The following is an 18,529-nucleotide window of genomic DNA, read 5'->3' on the forward strand; positions in this document are numbered from 1 at the left end:
GGGAACAGATGAGTGTGGTGAGGGATGGTGAGGGAAAAAAGGAATTGGGGCTGTAAGTTGGCCTTGTACCACATCTGGGCCACAGACTGTGTGCTTGGGCACTAGGGAGCCACAGATGGCATTAGAGCCAGAGGAGTAATACAATCAGACAGTTGCCAGGTTTCAGGTCTTCCCATGTCCCATCAGCCTCTCTGATCCCTGGGGGCGAGATAGGGAGCTGGGGTCTTTGGCCACACTGGGTGGCTTTTTCCCCACTCTGCAGGTTGGGATAGACTTCACAGCCTCCAACGGGAATCCCCTCGACCCTTCCTCTTTGCACTACATCAACCCCATGGGCACCAACGAATACCTGTCGGCCATCTGGGCTGTCGGGCAGATCATACAGGACTATGACAGGTAAGCTTGGGGAGGGACTCTGAAGGGCAGCTTGGGCTCCATCCAACCCGGGAAGCTCCTTTTGTCAAAGCTAGAAAGGACCCAGAGATCATCAGATCTAGAAATGGCCAGCACACGGCATACGTGCAGTTAGTGTCCATTCCTATCCCTGTAGCAGACATTGCTAATCAATTGCCGAACTCTTACCGACTGAGCCCAGATCTACACGGGGATCGTTCTCCACAAAGTACACCAAGTAGCCAGTAAGAAAATGAGTCAGGACAGGAGATGAAACTCGTTTGCTATTGCTGCAGCCTCCCCTTTTAGGGGACATGGAGGCCCAGGGTAGGGGTGGAGAATTTGTTCAAAGTCACAGGGGTCAGGGGACTGGAAGCCAGACATTCTCATTCCTGGGCCCGGCACCTAATGGCCTGACAGTCTCACTCCTGTTGGGAACTTCGGAGGAACAGCCAGCATGCGTGGGCCTCTTCCGTGACCGTGCTTCCTGAGATCTTTGGGTGGGGGTCAGTGGAAAGGCAGTGAAGGAAAGCTGTGTAGGGGGCATGGCCGCCACCAGGATGGGCCACATGTAAAGTCCAGAGAGCCTTGGAGGATCCAGAAGTCACTCGAGGGTTGTAGTGTCATTGTCACAGATGGTGCTTGTTGGGACCTCCAGGTCAGGGGGTGGAATGACCAGGAGGCTGACCCATGGGGAGCAGAGGAGGAAGGTGCAGATGCCAGAGATTTGGCAGAAACAAGAGCAGTCTCAGGAATCCCGTGTGCACTTGGCTTCAAGAGAGAGGCAGCCATGGGCTGGCCCCGTGGCTTAGCGGTTAAGTGCACGTGCTCCACTGCTGGCAGCCTGGGTTCGGATCCCGGGCGCGCACCGACGCACTGCTTCTCCGGCCATGCTGAGGCCGCGTCCCACATACAGCAACTAGAAGGATGTGCAACTATGACATACAATTATCTACTGGGGCTTTGGGGAGAAAAAGGGAAAAAAAGGAGGAGGATTGGCAATAGACGTTAGCTCAGAGCCCGTCTTCCTCAGCAAAAAGAGGAGGATTAGCATGGATGTTAGCTCAGGGCTGATCTTCCTCACAAAAAAATAAATAAACAAATAAATAAAGTAAAAAATAAAAAAAAAGAGAGAGGCAGCCTTAGGACCATCATCTGACTCCCAGGGGGCTCAGGGCCTAAGGCGTAGCTGTGATCCCAGGCCATATTAAAAGAAGTATGACATGCAGAGCAAGGGAGGTGGAAGTCCCCATCTGCGTGGTCGAGTGGGGGAGCCTGCTGTTGCTGCTCCGGAGACCTTCATAACCAGCTGCTCACTCAGCCCTCTCTCTGAGCCTTCTCATGGGCAGTGATTAGCAAGGCCCCAGCGAGCACTGGACGCCTGCCCTTGTCCTGCCCCTCCCTCCCTCTCCCCATCCCAGTGAGAGGCACCACCGCTCACCCAGAAACCTTCACTTCCTTCTGTCCCGCATCTCCTCCATCATTCTTTCAGCAGATGCTTTCAAAACACCCTTGAATCCGTCCTCTCCTCCCCCCCCCACGGCTACCAGCCTGTTTGAGCCACCGTCGCCTCCTGCCCAGATCATTTCAGTAGCTGCCTCATTGGTCCCCTGCTTCTGCCCTGGCCCCTAACAGTTTGTCCTCTGCACGCCAGGGGGATTTTCAGTAAATAAATATTGAATGAAAGAACAAATGAGACATGGTCCCTGCCCTCAGGGAATTCCTCCTCGAGGAGGAAGATGGGGATGAATCACTGGAGTTCCGAGAGACCAGGTTACATATGAGGCAGGAGCTATGGGAGCACCAAAGAGGGAGGCATTCTGGGGCATCAGGGAAACCACAGAGAGAAGGGGCCATTTGAATTGGGCCTTAGAGGATGAGTAGGAGTTTGCCACAGGGAACGGATTGAGGAGAGGTATTTCAGGAGGAGGCTCGACAGGATTGAAATTGGGGCGTGAAGGTGCCCTGTGTCTTTGGGGACAGCAAGTGGCCAGGGCTGGGGGAGTGGGGTGTCGGGGACAGCAGGTGGCAGGAGATGAGACTAGGCTCTAGAGCTAGATGATGAAGGGCCTTAAATGCCAAGCCAGGTTCTCATTTTAGGAGAATTTTTCCGAGCCATAAAAGGGAGGTTGAGAGACAGCCAGCCCATTTCACTTCCATCACGACTGTCGTCTAGTGGCTGCCCAAGGTCCCAGTTTGAGAAGGATCTAGAAGCTGCACCCAGGCTCATTGGGTAGAAGTGCTGTGGTTGACACAGGTGTGGATGGGGTCAAGCCTCACATTCACCAGATACCCAGGGGCGGGTTTGGGCTCAGTGGGTCATTGAACAGAGCTTTCTCTAGAGGTGGTGAGCTTTATCTTTCTGTCCTTGGAGGTGAGCAGAGTGGGTCCAGCCCTGGGTAAGGGGTTGGGAGAGGCGAGCGTGGCGGGGAGGCCCCTGTCCAGTTGTCTCACAGTGTTTTTTCCTCCTCTCTCTGATTAGTGATAAGATGTTTCCAGCTCTGGGCTTCGGGGCCCAGTTACCCCCAGACTGGAAGGTGAGTGCAGCCAGACTCTTTCCTTTTGGTTGAGATGCCATTTGTGTGGCCTCTCGGGGATCTGGTTTGGAAAGGTCTGGGGCTGGGGCCGCAGCTGCCCTGCCTTCTCTGCGTTTCCCCCAAACCCACACCCGTTTCTCAGCCTGAACCTCACACAGGCACCGGGGCTATAACAAGGGGCAGGACGGTTGTGGCCTCTGCCCCCTGGCACCCACGTCAGGCGGGGAAGACAAGCGGGATGCCAGATTTAGCAAATAAAACTACAGGACACCCAGTTAATTTTGAATTTCAGAGAAACAAGTGTTTTAAGTATAGGTATGTTGTAAATATCGCCTGGGACATACTTATACTAAAAAATTATCCCTTGTTTATCTGAAATTCAAATTTAACTGGGCATCCTGTATTCTACGTGGCAACCCTAAAGACAGGCAGGGGCATCAGTGCTGCGATGGGGCAGGTCGGGCCTGGGAGGAGCCCGGAGGAGGGCCCCAACCAGGAGCTGAAAGAAAGTGGGCATAATGGACTCTCCACGGAAGATGGGCAGGATGGAGAGGCAGGGGGCTGGAGGGGTGGGGGGCCAGCCATGCAGGGCCTCAAAAGCATATTAAAGAGCAATGGGCGGCCACCGCAGGGTCCACGTGGGGTGTTATAATCCACTTGGCGTTTCTGAAGGCCCACTCTGGCTGCTGAGTGGGGCCTGGCTGGGGTGAGGGTGGGCAGGATGGAGGGGTGGAGTAAAGGGGTGATGTCCATTTTATAGGTGCAAAAACAGAGGCTCAAGTGACTTGCCCAAGGTCACGTTCACAACAGGGAGCCTGGGTTCCAACTGGGCAGATGGACTCTAAAGTTTATTCTCTGATGAGAAGCCTGGGGGAGTGGGCACAGAGCACTCCTAAATCTGCATGTTTGTCTTAGTCGGTGCCCCCTCTTGTCTGCCCTGCTGTCCACATGCTGTTTCCAGAGTGAGCATTCCCCTCCCATCCTCTCCAGGGAGGATGATTTTCACCTAGAATTTCAGGGAGTCGCCCTGTGGGGTCATATAATGGGGGCAGGATCCTGCGGGACAGAAGTTGGGCCTCTGGGCAGACACGGTGATGCCACTGGGGGCAGGGCGGGCTGGTGCGGCCAGGCCCAGCACGAGCCCGTTGCTAGGACACCAGCCAGCTTTCAAAAACTCTAGCTGAATGAGATGTTTTCTTGTGCAAAAACCTCCTTGGAAATGTCACAGGGCAGCTCTGGGGAGGCTGGGGCTTGTCCAGGCTGGAGTGCCCGGCGGTGCCAGGAGGGATGCTGAACCAGGCTCGGAAAGGGCAGATGCTCTGTCCCACCGCCCCCTCCACAAGAGCCTGCCAGGCCTGGCCCTCCCGGCCCCGCAGCTCTCTCTCATTCTAACTCATCTTGCTGCTGCCACTTGAACCTTCTGTTCGTTCCCACCTCAGGGCCTTTGCACATGGTCTCCCGGCCTGTGACTCCCTGTCACTGACTTCCTGCAGCGCTTCTCAGCCTAGAGGTCGTCCCCTCCGGGAGGCCTCCTTGAGGGCCCTCACGGGGGCCCCTCCTCCCTGCCCGGCACTGTCCGTGGAGAACTTTGTGGTCACTTTTGTGTGTTGAGTCGCCTGTTTGTCGTCTCCCTCCAGGGCTCAGCCCTGGAGGAGGGCACTTGGTTTCCTTCTCGCTGTGTCCAGCTCCTGGCACACACTCGGTGTGTAGTACTTATTTGTCGACAGTGAATTTGAGGCCCAGCGGCCTGAGCAGACAGAGGTGTTGGTTCTCTGAGGGTGGGGAGCTGGAAGGAGCTAGAAGGATCGTGCGACTCGGCTGCCTGCCCTTGGGACCTCAGTTCCTCCTGAGCCTGGGCCCGGTGAGCCTGGAGAGGATCCCACCCTGCTTGGTGGCCAAGGGACTCAAGAAGCCTTTCCCTGAGGCGCTGGCATGAAGGCTTGGACCTTCGTGAGCCAGAGTTAGTCAGACGAAGAGAGGGACCAGGCAGAAGGAAGGGCCCGTGCAAAGGCCTCGGGTGGGGAAGAGCACGGTTTATGACTCTCCCCACTTTACAGATAGGGAAACTGAGGCTCAGAGAAGACGTCACACTGAGATCCCTTCAGCTCCCTCTGTGCCCCGCTCCGCTGCCCTGCCCCTGCAGGGGCCACAGGGAGCGGTGTCTTAAGTAACTCACTGACCGCAGGACCGGGCCGGGCCAGGTGGGGTGAACAGGGCCAGTGATCGTCAGACGGCAGCAGGGAGTCCCAGGACAAAGACCTGTGCCGGCCAGGCCCCAGGGGCCCCTAATCGGCTTGGCGTGGCCTCCGGGAAGCTTGTCCTGTTTGCTGGCGTTTCTCAGGCAAACCAGGGCAGCAAGCGTGGGAGGGGGCTGGGCTGCCACCAGCAACATGGCCTCTTGTCCCCAGATCTGGTCCTGGCTCTGCCGGGGCTCACTCGTGTGACCTACGCATTCCCTGGCCTTTCTGAATCTCAGTTTTTCCACCTGTGAAATGGAGCTGCTGGAGTACATGACCTGAAAGGCCTCCGGGGTGGATGGGTGACCCCCCACAACCCCACCCACTTGACCCCCCGGCCCTCCCCCCAGGGAAGAGGGAAAAGAGCGGAGAAGGAAGAGCGGTGGCTGAGAAAGCGGAACATTAATCCATCCCTTCCAGGAGGGAGTTTTCCCCCTCAGTCTCTAAAATCTCCTACAATCTGATTTTGCTGGAAGTCGTTGGCCCTAGGGAGGCCTGTTTCCCTGGCAACCATTTTCCTCTCTCAGCCCCCTCCGTACGAGCCCCCCGCTTCATCTCTGTCGAGGCTTGTGAAGTTGGTATGGCAACGAGGGCCTCTGGCCCCCACACCTGGAGCCCAGACTGGGGACAGGGAGAAGAGGCCCCTGGACGTCAGGGCACTGGCTCCACGCCAGCACTCAGGGCTGAGGGAGCGAGAACAGAAGCGCCCATTCCCCAGAACAGGGGTCTTCTCAGGCCAGCCGCCACTCACAGGGCAGGGCCAAGTCCCCCTGCTGAGTCCCTCCCCTCTTGGTCCAGGAGGGCTCCCCGAGGCCGGAGTCCAACCCCCTCTCAAGGCATGAGGGCCCGGGTCTCAGGCCTGTTCTGCTGCGTGACCTTGGCACCTGGCTTGCCCTCTCTGGGCCTCAGTTTGTTTATTTGCAAAATGGGGATGTTGGACTTGGTGGGACTTTTCTACCATCCCCACTGTGGTGTCTCCGGGCTAAAGAGTCTGTCTGGGATTGTTTGTGCCCAGACTAAGGCTCTCACCGAGCAGATACTCGTCGCCTTCCTAATTTAAAACCCTGGGGAGAGGAACGCCTTCTGAGGTTAGTGGGTTCATGGAATGTGAGCTCAGGAGGCAGCCTGACCTCAGTTCTAGTCCCAGCTCTGCCCTTCAGTAAATGGAGACCATGGGAACATTCTAGCCTGTTCTGTGTCTGTTTCATCCTCTGAAAATGGGTAATAACAGCCCTTTCCGCATTGGGTCATTGTGAGGAGTGAGGGGCTGTCTGCAAAGTGCTGACTGTGGGGTGAGGCACGCAATAGGGAAGGGGGCTGAGTGAGGATTTTGGCTGTGAGACTGCAGGGGCCGGGGGGGCGGGAGAGTGGGGAGGTCCCCCCATCTGAGCTCTGTCCTCTCCTGAGGCCCCACAGCCCTCAACGGTGTCTAGTGATGGTCCCTCTGTGTTCCCGGATTGTCGTGGGTCCAGTGGCATCCAGGAGTGTGCGCTTTCATGATCCACGTGGTCTGGGGGCTGGGCCTAGGGGACCTGTGACAGCCCTCTCTGCCCCCACCCCTCTGGCCCCATTATGCTTCCTGATCCGTGAGTCCAGCTCAGAGCGGGTGGTCAGCTGATCCCGTTTGTCTCGCTGGCACACGGTGGGCTCCTTCCCAGGACTTGTGCTTACTATTAACACGGGGGAAAGCCCTCGGGGCCCAGAGAGGTGGAGCTCTAGTTATAGCCCCCACCGGAGTGATAGCGGGGACGAGGGCATTCCCGGTGCTCCTTGAACCCACCGCCCTCAGAGGCGTCTCTGTCCCCCTCAGGGACTCTCCTAGTGGAGTGAGGAGGCTTAGGCAGCTCCGACCCCCCAGGAGAGATTGGGGTGATGTGGAGTGGTCTCAGTTTCCTCCGTTATGAATTGAAGGCGGTTGGGCCTCTCTGTGTGAGTCAGACCCAGCTGTGGAGGTGAAAGCAGATGTGGGGGTGTCAAAGCCTTGGCCTGGCAGGGGTGGGGCCTGGGCCCGGATTTGGGACCTGGAGGCGCCAGCTCAGCGTTTTCTCTGCATTTCAGGTCTCCCATGAGTTTGCCATCAACTTCAACCCCACCAACCCCTTCTGCTCAGGTGAGTGTCGGGCCCACCTGCATCTGTGGCATCTGGGTTAACGCCAGGCCTGGTCATCTCCCTGGGCGCAGGGCGGGCGGAGTCCAGGTTTCTGTCCTTTTCTCCCGTCCCCTGCCCCTCACGCTTGCTCACAATGACAGATGGGGAAGAGCTGGAGGTTGGAGTCAGGCAGTCCTGGATGCGAGGCCAGCTGCTGCCCATTCCTGGCTGTGTGACCTTGGAGAGATCACTGCACCTCTCTGGGCCTTTGCCTCCTCACCTGCCCCAGGGAGGTGTCATAGCTGCTTAGCTCACCTCACTGGGGTGTCAGGTGGGACTTAAGCATTGACAGGAAGCCCTGTGTGGACCAGGAGGAGGTGAGGGCTGCAAACTACACACCTGCCTCTCACCTCCCTCCACCCTTGCTGGGAGGGCCAGACCCTGCCCCATCCTGCTCCCCCTGCCTTCCACAAGGAGCCTCAGCACCCAAGGATTGAGGCTTGCTTGGGGGGCAGGGGGGCAGGAAGTGAGCATGGTGTCTGTGCTTACCCCACTCCTGGGCCTCCCAGAGTCACTTAAGAAACTATTAGAGAAGGAGAAGGGGACCCAGGAGAGTGTGGAAGAGGGTGGTCCCTGTCACCATGAGACCTTTCAGCCTAGGCTTTGGCTTGGGTGTAGCGTCGACCTTCCCTGGGCATCCCCGGAGCTGGGCCAGGTGTGTACTTGGAAGGGAAATGCATCAAGTTGCCAACTTAGGGACGATGCTGTGACTCAGAAGCCATGGGCATCTTTTGGCCGGAAACGTGGCCCTGTCCTCCTGCTGGGTGTGTAGTTTGCGGCAGGTCTCCAGAGACGTGCTGTCCAAGTTCAGATTGGTCAGCCTCCTCCCCAGCCAGGGGCCCCTGGATGGGATGACAGAGCAGGGGGATGCTCTTCGGCTCGTGGTGGCAGCTGTTCACAGAGCAGCTGCTGTGTGCAAGGGCTGTGCAAGCATCTCAGTCCCCCCACAGCCCTGAGCAGAAGCCATAGCATGTCCAGAATGGACCTCCAGATGGCCTCCCCTGGCTCCAGAGCACCACTGCTGGCTTTGCCAAGCCCTTTTTCTGGGAAGAGCCTGCTGAACCCCCTCCTGCCAACTGCCCAAGAGTGTGGATTCTCGGTCCCCTCGACAGACAGGAAAGAGGAAAGATTAAACAACTTGCCCCAGGTCCCACAGCTAAGAGCTGGCAAAGGCGGGATTTGAACTCAGGTCTGTCTGACTCCACTCTGAGGGCTCTTTGCTCTATACCACCCTGGCCCTACCCTCTGGGAGCTTCCGGTCTCAGGGGGTCTGCAGTGGCCACAGCAGGGGCATTTGGGGTGAGCGTGGAATAGATGCTTGGTCAGCAGTTGGGATGAGAGTGGGGGCGGGGCCGGGGGGACTGGGCTGATCCAGATCCTTCTCCCCGAGGCAGGCGTGGACGGCATCGCCCAGGCGTACTCGGCTTGCCTGCCCCACATCCGCTTCTACGGTCCCACCAATTTCTCTCCCATTGTCAACCACGTGGCCCGGTTTGCGGCCCAGGCCACACAGCAGCAGACGGCCATGGTGAGTAGGCGGCCACCAGCGTGGACGTGCAGGATAGGGCTGGCACTGGTGGGGCCCTCCCTGCCTGTCACAGGGATGACCAGACTGTAAGTTCCATCCTTCCTACCCCACCCACCCCCACGGGGCTGGTGAGCTGGGTACTCTGCCTTCCCTTGTTCTAAAATCCTAGATGCCTTTCTCTGTGCCTCAGTTTCCCTGTAAAGATGGTAAGAGGGTTGGACCAAGCTCAGCTTGATTGGTCCTGGCGTCCTGGAGCACAGACTTGAGGAAGATGCAGCAGCTCTGTCCATGCTTAGTAGGAAATAGGCCTGCGATCAATGAGGGGCCTCCCCAGGGCAGAGGGTGCTTGATACTCCTGGGACACATGGAAATCGGAGACTGTGGTCCCTACAGCCATAAAGCCGACCCTCTGGAGCACTCAGTTCCAAGAGAGCAGCCTCCGCCTCACGCTGAGGGCTGTGGGGCTGTCAGGCCCTGGCCGGGCGCTCAGTGATGAGGCTCGAGCCTGGCCCGGCCCGAGGCTGCCAGGGGTGCTGCGTGGCATCTGGAATATCTGGCAAACGGCCGTCCTGGGCATCTGTATCCCTGGTCCTCCCTCTCCCTGCCCCCCTCTCCCTGGCATCTCCAGGCCCGATGCCAGTGTTGGGGTCACCAAGGGTCACCTTGCCCACCTCCCCCACCCTCCACCAGCACCTGCCCTGCCCTCACTCTGCCATGTGAGTTGGGGGGGTCTTCTCCCCCAGCCCCAAGGGCAGCGCCCCAAGTAGCACTTCCCAGGCCCTGTCCCCAGCCCCACGCGTCAGGCTCGGGCCGAGGCTGGGAGTCCGGCGTCCAGCCCCGGGTGGTGGAACCTGGACTGCGACTGAGGAGACTTGGGTCCGATTCCCGCCCCTGGGAGACCTCACAAGCCCTGCCCCTCTCCGGGCTTCCTCCTCTGAGAGGAAAGGGTCGCTGCCCGGTGCTGAAGTCCGTTCTCGACTGCCCTTCCCACTCTACCTCCAAAACATCACCCCGAACCCGCCCGCTTCCCCATCACTGTGGCGGCCGCCGCCCCTCGCTCCCGCACCGGACGCCGCAGCCGCCCCTCACCGCTCTCGCCCCTACTATCCCTTCTCCGGCCCCAGGGTCCTTTTAGCAGCAGATTTCAGATGCTGCCACTCCAGCCTCTCCCTGCTCGCCGACCTCCTCTCCTACCCACCACGCCTGCCTTCACTTACAACCATTCCAGACCATTCCGCCACCCACCTCCTTCCTATCCCTCAGACACACCAAGCTTGTCCCCCCACAGGGCCTTTGCCCTACTGTCTCCTCCCTGGAGGTTCTTCCTTTGACTCTGCCTGGCTGGCTCCATCCTATCCCTCAGTGTCCCCTCAAACGCCACCCCCAGCAGCCTTCCTTGACCACCCATCTGAAGTCCGTCTCCACCTTCTCTGTTTATTCCCGTCTTGACTCTGATGGTGACAATATCTCATTCGCATACTCCGTGACTCCTCGTCTGTTGTGTCTCCCCCAGTGGACTCTACCCCATGGGCCGGCTGTGCCTGTGTTCACCGTCTCCCCACGCTGGCCTGCAGCAGGCCCTCATCGTGCTCGGGGAATGGATGGATTTAAGTCGGCCCCTGCTGTGCGCTGTGTGCTGTGCGCTGTGTGCTGTGCGCAGTGCACGGCTCAGGAGGCGGAGGAGGGCACTCAGCCAGGGCCTCTCCCGGAGGGAAAGGGACCTGGTCCCATTGGGACCACCCAGAGGAGGGAGGCACCTACCTGGTCACTAGGGAGGTGGAGGTTGGCTTCCAGGAGTGGGGGGCAAAGATAGGAGGGGGGAGGTTATGAGAGAGGGACAGCGGGGGGGACACCGGGGCCGGCCTGGGGAGGGCAGGACAACAGGACTGGTCTGGTTGTTCGGGAGGCAGCAGAGAAGGGTCTGTGGGGAGGGGGCCCTGGGGTAAGGCTGCCGGGGTTTAAATGCTGCCCCTGCCCCTTCCTCACTGTGTCACGTGGGTAAATCACTTAACCTCTCGGTACAGTGGGAATACTAATGGGCCCTACCTTGAGGAGGTGGTGGTAGGATGAAATGAGATAAGGCAACACCTGGCACCCAAAGAGACCTGAAGGAGAGAAAGACGGGCGGCACAGAGTTCTGGGAAGAGCCCCCCAGGCAGAGGGAACGCAGACGCCAGGGACCGGCGGGAGGGAGCTGAGTGTGGGGGTTGGTTCTGCTGCGGGGAGCGTGATCCCTCCAGTCTGGCCCTGGTGGGTCTGCGGGCCTGAGACATGCCGCTTCCTGCACTGAGCTGGGTCCTTTATGAAATGGGAGAAGTAAGGCGCTGTGGGGGTCTGGGCAACCTGAATGGGACAGCGAGGGGGAAAGGCCGAGGAGTGGCTTTTTTTTTAATTCCTGGGGGCGTGGGGCTAGGGCGGGCTGGACAGGGTGGGGGAGAAGCAGCCCTTCAGCCTGCACACCGTTTATACGTTTATACGCCTGCGGGCAGCCCGGCGTTGTCCCGCCCGGTCTATTATGGGCCTGAGCCAGCTTTCAAAGGGATGGGAACAAGGCCTGCATTCTTGTTTAGGGCAGAAAACACGGGGCGGGATCAGGAATGAAGCCCCGTGTTCTCGCAGGGCTCTTTCACCTGCTGGCCTGGTAGGACTGGGCAGGAGGTGGGGTGCTGGGGAGAAGGGGGCCTTGCCCGCTGGATCCTCGTCTGCAGGGGGCTTGCACCCTGGGGATGGCCAGGAAGGGTGTCTGAGTTCTGGGGAGCAACTGCTGAGGCCCCCCAGAGGGAAGAGCTCAGCCGTTCCTCTGAGCAATTCTCGTCCTCTCAACACCCCGGCCACTTGTCATGACTGGTCCTCCCAACCTGGGGAGGCCGCCTGCTCCTGGCTCCCCCACCTCCAGGGAGCACTGTCACCCACCCCAGCTGTGTGACCTTGGGCCGTCTCCAAGCGTCTCTGGGCTGCAGGAGTGGGGCCAGGGGGGTCTCTACTGGCCCCTCCCACTCTGATGTCCAAGAAGATACAGACACTTCTCCACGTCCTGCCTTTCTTTACCCCGTCTCACTGTGCACCGAAGGTGGCGCTGCCTGATGGTGCAGCCTCAAGCTCTGGAGGCCCGTCAACCTGGTTCAAACTCCAGCTCCCCCACTTCCTGGCTGTGTGCCCCAGGGCAGGTTGCTTAAACTCTCTGAACCTCAGTCTCCTCACCTGTACAATGCGGGTGATGGAACACCTAATAGCATTGTGAGGATTCAACCAGATCAGCATGTAGGTTGCTCAGCACAGTACCTGGCATATAATAAGCACTCGATAAATGTGGGTGGCCGAATCTTCTGGGGACACCTCTTGGGCCAGCGTTTGGTGACGCTGAGCATATTTAGGGCCAAGGCAAAAGGAAATAATTTATGGGTTTATGTTAATCCATAAATTAATAATTTATGGATGGTTTTGTGCAGCTGCTTTTGGGGGAACACTTGGTGTGGCTTCACCCTCCCTGTCCGCAGACATCCGCACGTGTGTGCACACCCACGTACAGGAAATCAAGAGCAGGTGGTGGGAAGCATCTCTCTAGGCAGGCCCGCAGTCTCCCATTCATTCACACTACCCGTCTTTACCGAGCACATTCCTGCGTGGCCCCGGAGAGACCACGATGCACAAGGTGTGCCTCTGCCCTCCCAGAGCCCCCAGTAGGGGGAGCCAGGCCAGGAAACCGCAGCTGTGATGCCAGGCGATGAAACGTGTGCTGACGGAAGTACAGGATCATAAAGGTGGCCCCTCACCGAGACAGGGGGCTCAGGGGAGGCTTCTTAGAAAAGTGATGTCCAAGCTGAGACTTGGAGGATGCTTGAGTTAGCCTTGTAAAGAGTGTGTGTGTGTGCACGTGTGTGCGTGTGGAGTGTCCCAGGCAGAGGGAACAGCATATGCAGAAGCCTGGAGGCGTGGTGTGTGGGCATAACTGGAGGAAGGAGTGTGATGTAAGAGGGGAGTGGGGTAGATGAGGGGGAAAAGGTGGGCCAGCTCCCACAGGGCCTCGGAAGCCAGTGAGGAATCTGGATTTTCTCTTGAGGGCAGTGCGGAGCCACTGAAGGCTATTAAGAGGATCAGGGGCCCAGGGGACTCCCATCATGGGGCTTTCGTCCTTCCCTCTGCTCTGGCCCATAACACCTGGGCCTTGCTGTCGGGGGCCCCTTCCTGGTTGGCCACCTAGGTGTCTGGTGGACCAGCGGAGGGGCAGCTGAGAAGCAGCCGGGACCTTGGGAATTTCCCTCCGCTCTCCTCCCCACCCCTCAGCAGCCAGCTTCTCAGAAAGAAGCCAGGGCGTGAGTGCAGCTGCCCCGGACCCTGCCTGGAACTGTTGTGGTGAAGTCGGTTTCTTATAAATCCAATCATGCGTTAAACGCATTAGGGGAAGCGGCTATTTACAGTCCTCGAAACCTGAAGAACCTCTGCGTAAAAGTGAAAGATACTCCATCCTGGAAATGTGTTGGGAGTTTGGGTTTTTGCTTCGACCTGACAGTGATTGGCTGCGTTTCTGGAGCACGGACAGGGTGCCGGGCTCATGAGATGCAGAAGGGGGTGTGAGGGGCTACCCTGAGGAGCGCTCAGGGTGTGGGGGGACAGGGTTGTCCAGAGGAGCCCTCCCCAAGCGCTGATGCTGGCAGTGCAGGCAGAGCTCAGGGCTGGGGAGAGCCTTCACATCTCCTGGCACGGAGGAGTAGATGCTCAGATGGGTCTCAGGGCTGTGGCCGGGAAGGTGTGCCAGGCATAAGGAGGTAAAGCAGGAAAGGTGTGGAGCAGGGAAGGCTTGGGGTTGGGTGGACCGGGACTGGCGGTGGGGCCGGCAGCGCCCCTTCCCACCTCCTCCGGCCCCATTCCACCCTTCAGTCTCCCCGTCACAGCCCCTCCCACCGCCCCCTGAACTGTCTTGGGGGTGGGGCTGTGGACCCCTGGGGTGTGGACCTTAGAGGCTCCTGGATGAGCCCAGCTCTGCCTGGGATGGGCAGGAAGCTCAGGGCTTGTCAGCTGCACTTCCATTGCCAAGGCCGCCCCGGCTAATGAGCCCACGCCGAGGCCCGGCACAGGGAGTGGGCACTGTGCTGGCTGGCTGGCACACAGGAGTGAGGGTTACAGTCCAGCGCCATGGCTCTGGGCCCTGGGCTGCTCTGCTGGACACGCAGGCCTTCCGACACTGGGTGCTGGGTGAGAGGCTGTGGACAGCTCCCCCCTGCCAGGCCCACTATTGGAGAGACAGCGGCTGGCCACTGATGCCGGCGGGCCCTGGAGGAGGACATTGTGGCAAGAGCCCTGACTTTGGAGTCAGCCAGGCTTGGGTTTGAATCCAGACTGCCGTTCCCAGCTGTGAGGCCTTGAGCAAGTCACTGAGCCTCTCTCGGCCCGTCTCCTCCTCTCTAAAGGAGACCCACGGTGTGAGGGTGCGGTCACAGTCACTGTGTGTTAGTAGGGACTTCTCACCCCGTCAGTTGCCCCTGGGAACTACAGGCCCTGTCTGCGCCCACCTCCCTGGGGAGGAAGGCTCCAAGGCTACGAGGGAGGCCCAGGCCAGGGCTCTCCATCTCCGAGTGTAGACGTGGGGCTGATTGAAAGGGGAGAGCCAAGAGGGCCATGAGGGAGGAGAGGGGAGAACGCTGTCTGAGCTGGGAGGGGCTGGGAGACCATCCCACCACTGATTGTGAGGCCTGCTGACCCAGGCCAAGCATTCTTTTCTTTCCTCATTGCCAGGCCTCTCAGTGCCTTCCTTCCTGCCAGCTTAGGTGCCCCGGAAATACTGCCCTGGACTGTTTCTGGTGGGTTGGAAGTGGGGTTTGAGGGCCACTTAGGGAAGGGGGTGCTGGGACAATGGTGGGCTAGGTGGGGACAAGGGTCTGGATGGGCTTATGAGGCCCCTGCAACCCCAGGGATGGGGACCTGGCACCAGCAGCCCACCACTGCAGGGATTCAGGCTGCCATCTCCATAGCAACAGGTATCCCCAGCCAAGGGATTGGTCTCTTAAAGGCACAGTGCAGGAGGAGCTAGACTGCTGCTGCCCGGAGCTGGGGGTTAGGATGGTGGGGTCCAGGCCTCCAGGCGGCTCACCCCGCGCTCCTTCCTCCCACAGTTTGTGCTTGGGGGACAGGCAGGAGAGCGAGGCATCCTAGGGGCTGACCTTGTATCCTCTGATGTTCCGCAGGGAGCCGACGGGTGAGAGGGTGGCTGAGTGCTGGCCTGGGGTCTGGCCTGGTCCTGCCCTCCTTAAGCCCCCTGACCTTGACTGTCTGGGCCCCAGTTTCTCCTGGGTTGGAAGCATCAGACTAGAAGGCAGAAGCCCCAAACACTATTAGAGGCACAAAGGCTTTTCTGTTTATTTCATGGATGGGGAAGACTGAGTTCCCCAAAAGGGGGCCAGAGGGTGCTACGGACAGAGCTGAGCCGTAACCGAGGTCTCAGCCAGCGTAGCACCGGGGCCGCTGCCCACAGGACCATCCAGGGAGCTCTCCTGAACCTCACTCACTCACCCCCACCTTCGCAGTTTACCCTGTAGCCACGTAGCACCCCCACTAATTATTCAGCATTTTTTTTACTTAAATAATTTCATAAAGAAACTGTATAACCCACTGTGAGTGAAAAGTCAGTTATCACTTGCCATAAATAGAGAGTAACAATAAAAATAAATACAACAAACTGTACAATGGTATTTAAGTCTGCAGACTGTTATCCCCTGAAGCTCTCTGCGCTTCCTGCCTTCTCTCTAATGAGGACAGTTAGCAGATGTCAGAGAGGCGTTAAAGACACCCTAGCACCAAACTCCTGGGTAGTCTGTCGAATCGAAGGACCACTGCAAACTAGGCCCCTGCCCGCCAGGACTCGATGCTGTGTCTGGTGTGTGCCCCCAGTTCACTTATTCCTGGCAGAGTCCCACGGTCCCAGAAGCTCTGGCCTAGCTGACCTGCTTAGCTCCTGCAAGGTGTCTCAGAGGCTGTGCTCACGGGCAACCAGCAGGGTCGCAGGTATTCATGTGCAGGGGCGCAGAGAGGGAGAGGCTGGTCCTGGAGTCCATCAGCCAGAATGTATCTTCCTCCCCAGCCGTGAGCCTGCCTCTGCCAGGGATGCAGCTGTTGATTACCTGATTACCGAGCCGCTGCCACGTGACAGGCATGTTCTCTCTCTTGAGAGAGGTGTGGCCACTCCCACTTTGCAGGTGAAGAAACTGAGGCACGACGAGTTCAGTCAGTTGCCCAGAGTCCCACAGTGTAGCAACTGGCAGGGCCAGGCCTCGAGTGCAGGGCCCTCCCCCGAGCTGGGGAGTCTAAGGCACACAGGGCAGGAGGGCGAGGGCAGTTTGTGCTTCCGGCCGCAACCGGGTCCGAGTTTAGACGGATGAGAGGCTTGCAGGGGCCGGGGCGCCCGGGGAGGTGGCTGGGATTTGGCCACAGGGAGGGAAGAAGAGCCACCTTCCTCCCAGGGGCCCGAGGGTTTGGGGGGTTGGGAAAGGAGGAGGGTCAGGGGCGCCAGGCCTCGGGGCCGTGCTGAGTGCCCGCTGACTGCTCCCTGCAGCAGTACTTCATCCTCCTCATCATCACGGATGGGGTCATCAGCGACATGGAGGAGACGCGGCACGCCGTGGTGCAGGCTTCCAAGCTGCCCATGTCCATCATCATCGTGGGCGTGGGCAACGCCGACTTCGCCGCCATGGAGTTCCTGGACGGGGACAGCCGCGCACTGCGCTCCCACACGGGCGAGGAGGCAGCCCGCGATATCGTGCAGTTCGTGCCCTTTCGAGAGTTCCGCCACGTGAGTATGGGCCAGCCTAGGGAGGGGGCGGTCCAGGACCCCGGCAGCCATAGCTGATGGTCAAGGATGCAAGTCTCAGGGTTGCCTCCCCAATCCCAGGCTCCTCTAGCCTCAGCTCCACCGACTGTCCCTCCTGAGGGCCCGCTGTGTGCCCAGCGCCATGCCAGGCCTTGGGCAAGTCCTTGACCTCTCTGGGCCTCAGTTCCCTGAGCTGTAAGGGCCGCTCCAGGTGCCGTGGCTCAGATCCCGGGAGCCAGTCCCAGCAAGAACTGACCACTCTGTTTTGTACCCAGCGGTCCTCTCATCTCTGCCCAGTATCCTCTGGGCTCGCCTGAGATGGTTCAGCTCCTTCCTCTGGAGCATTAGCTTCCTGACGACACATGCTGGGTGTTGGCCACCCATTCATGCCCGGAAGTTTGACTGAGCCCCTCCCCGTGCCTGGCCTGAGGCTGGGCGTTCAGCGTGAACCAGACAGCCACGGCCTGTGCATACTGGCCGAGGTGCTCAGGGAGTTTGCCAGATGAGCAGGCTGTGCAGCTGGCCTCCAACACCTCTTTCCCCGAAAAACCTCCCACAGACAAAGCCATCCTAAAGGGTTACTCCAGGGGAAGAGTTATGCTTAACGTAAAGGCAGGCACTGGTCGTGGTGGGTTTGTGGGCATGGGCTGGCATGAGGGACGCTAGTTTTAGATAGCCCTGGCCCTCGGCCCAGATTTGTCCTCCAGGGACACCGTCTGTTGCAGCTCTCTGGGCCTGGTGCCCCTCACAACTTCCGTTCAGTAATCCTTACTCTCTCTCCTCTCCACTCCACCCTCGACCCCGCAGGCAGCGAAAGAGACCTTGGCCAAAGCTGTGCTGGCGGAGCTGCCCCAACAAGTTGTGCAGTATTTCAAGCATAAAAACCTGCCCCCCACCAACTCGGAGCCCGCCTGAGCGCCGGCCTGCACCCAGCCGCAGCATGCCAGCTGGGCCCCCCGCCCGCCCCCAGGAACACCCTCCCCCAGGAACACGCACGCTCACCCTGCTTCCTCGTGGGTGGCCTTTTTTTTACCGATCCACGTTTTTATTTTTTACAACCGGACCTCCACCCCCAACTTCCCCCAGCCCAGCTGGGCTTCCTTTGTTGGAGTCACTGAAGATGCTTCCAGGCCAAACTGGCTTCCTCTCCCCACCCCTGCCACTCTTAAGTACTGAATGTACTTTGTACAATTTTAGTGGAATTACTATTGTTATTAAAGAGAATAAAATTTTTACAATCATAACTGGCTTTTTCCAAGTAACTAGATGCAGACTCTGAAAGGAACGTGTCCCCGGTGCATACTTTGTGTCGTAGCCTGCACCTAATTCCTGCTGTTTTTTTAATACTGTGACCATGTTCTATTTGTTATACTCAGGGTAATAAAGGAGTTTCAGATGTCCCTGTGTCAGCTCCTTCCTCAGCCCGGACCTGATGGGCTCGCTGATCTGGGAAAGGAAACATGAAAACCCCTTCCCCCAGCAAGCCTGGGAAGTTGGTGTAATCCCTTCTGCTTGGGGACATGCAGTCCCCGAGAACAGTGATGCCTCTGTTACACAGGCACAGAACCTGGCACCTTGTACATGCTCAATAAATATTTGTGGATGAACAGAATGCACGGGCCCCACCAGCAACTGTAGGTCTTCCGGCCCCTGCAGGGCCCACACCAGTGTTTGTTTCTGGGAATCCCCACATGCTGGCCCAGCCAGCACCATTGGTGCCTTCCCCTTCTTCCTCTTGGTCCACTCTGTCCTGTGTTCCCCGCCACGCACGCACACACAGGGCAGCAGTCGCTGCCACCCATTTGCTCCTCCTCCAGGTCTCCCAGGCATTGGGGTTCGCCCTGTGGTCTGCAGTGTGTGAAAGCCTCTTTGGCCTCAGGATGC

General features: G+C 58.8%; 1 protein-coding gene across 2 annotated transcripts in view; it reads left to right on the forward strand.

Annotated features, from left to right (window-relative positions):
- The window catches only part of CPNE2 (copine 2), a 45,779-nt gene extending 27,736 nt beyond the window's left edge, over positions 1 to 18,043 (forward strand). Inside the window, exons 11-16 of one of the 2 annotated variants that reach the window (XM_058527874.1) lie at positions 263 to 396; positions 2,876 to 2,930; positions 7,226 to 7,277; positions 8,711 to 8,844; positions 16,391 to 16,627; positions 17,453 to 18,043. In XM_058527874.1, the coding sequence (XP_058383857.1) occupies positions 263 to 396; positions 2,876 to 2,930; positions 7,226 to 7,277; positions 8,711 to 8,844; positions 16,391 to 16,627; positions 17,453 to 17,560 (720 nt within the window). In that variant the 3' untranslated portion in view covers positions 17,561 to 18,043. The remainder of the gene's footprint in view (positions 1 to 262; positions 397 to 2,875; positions 2,931 to 7,225; positions 7,278 to 8,710; positions 8,845 to 16,390; positions 16,628 to 17,452) is intronic. The other variant, XM_058527875.1, reaches the window with a different exon arrangement.
- Positions 18,044 to 18,529: the final 486 nt, after the last annotated feature.

Source organism: Diceros bicornis, chromosome 32 (assembly GCF_020826845.1).
Source record: "Diceros bicornis minor isolate mBicDic1 chromosome 32, mDicBic1.mat.cur, whole genome shotgun sequence".
NCBI classification, from domain to species: domain Eukaryota; kingdom Metazoa; phylum Chordata; class Mammalia; order Perissodactyla; family Rhinocerotidae; genus Diceros; species Diceros bicornis.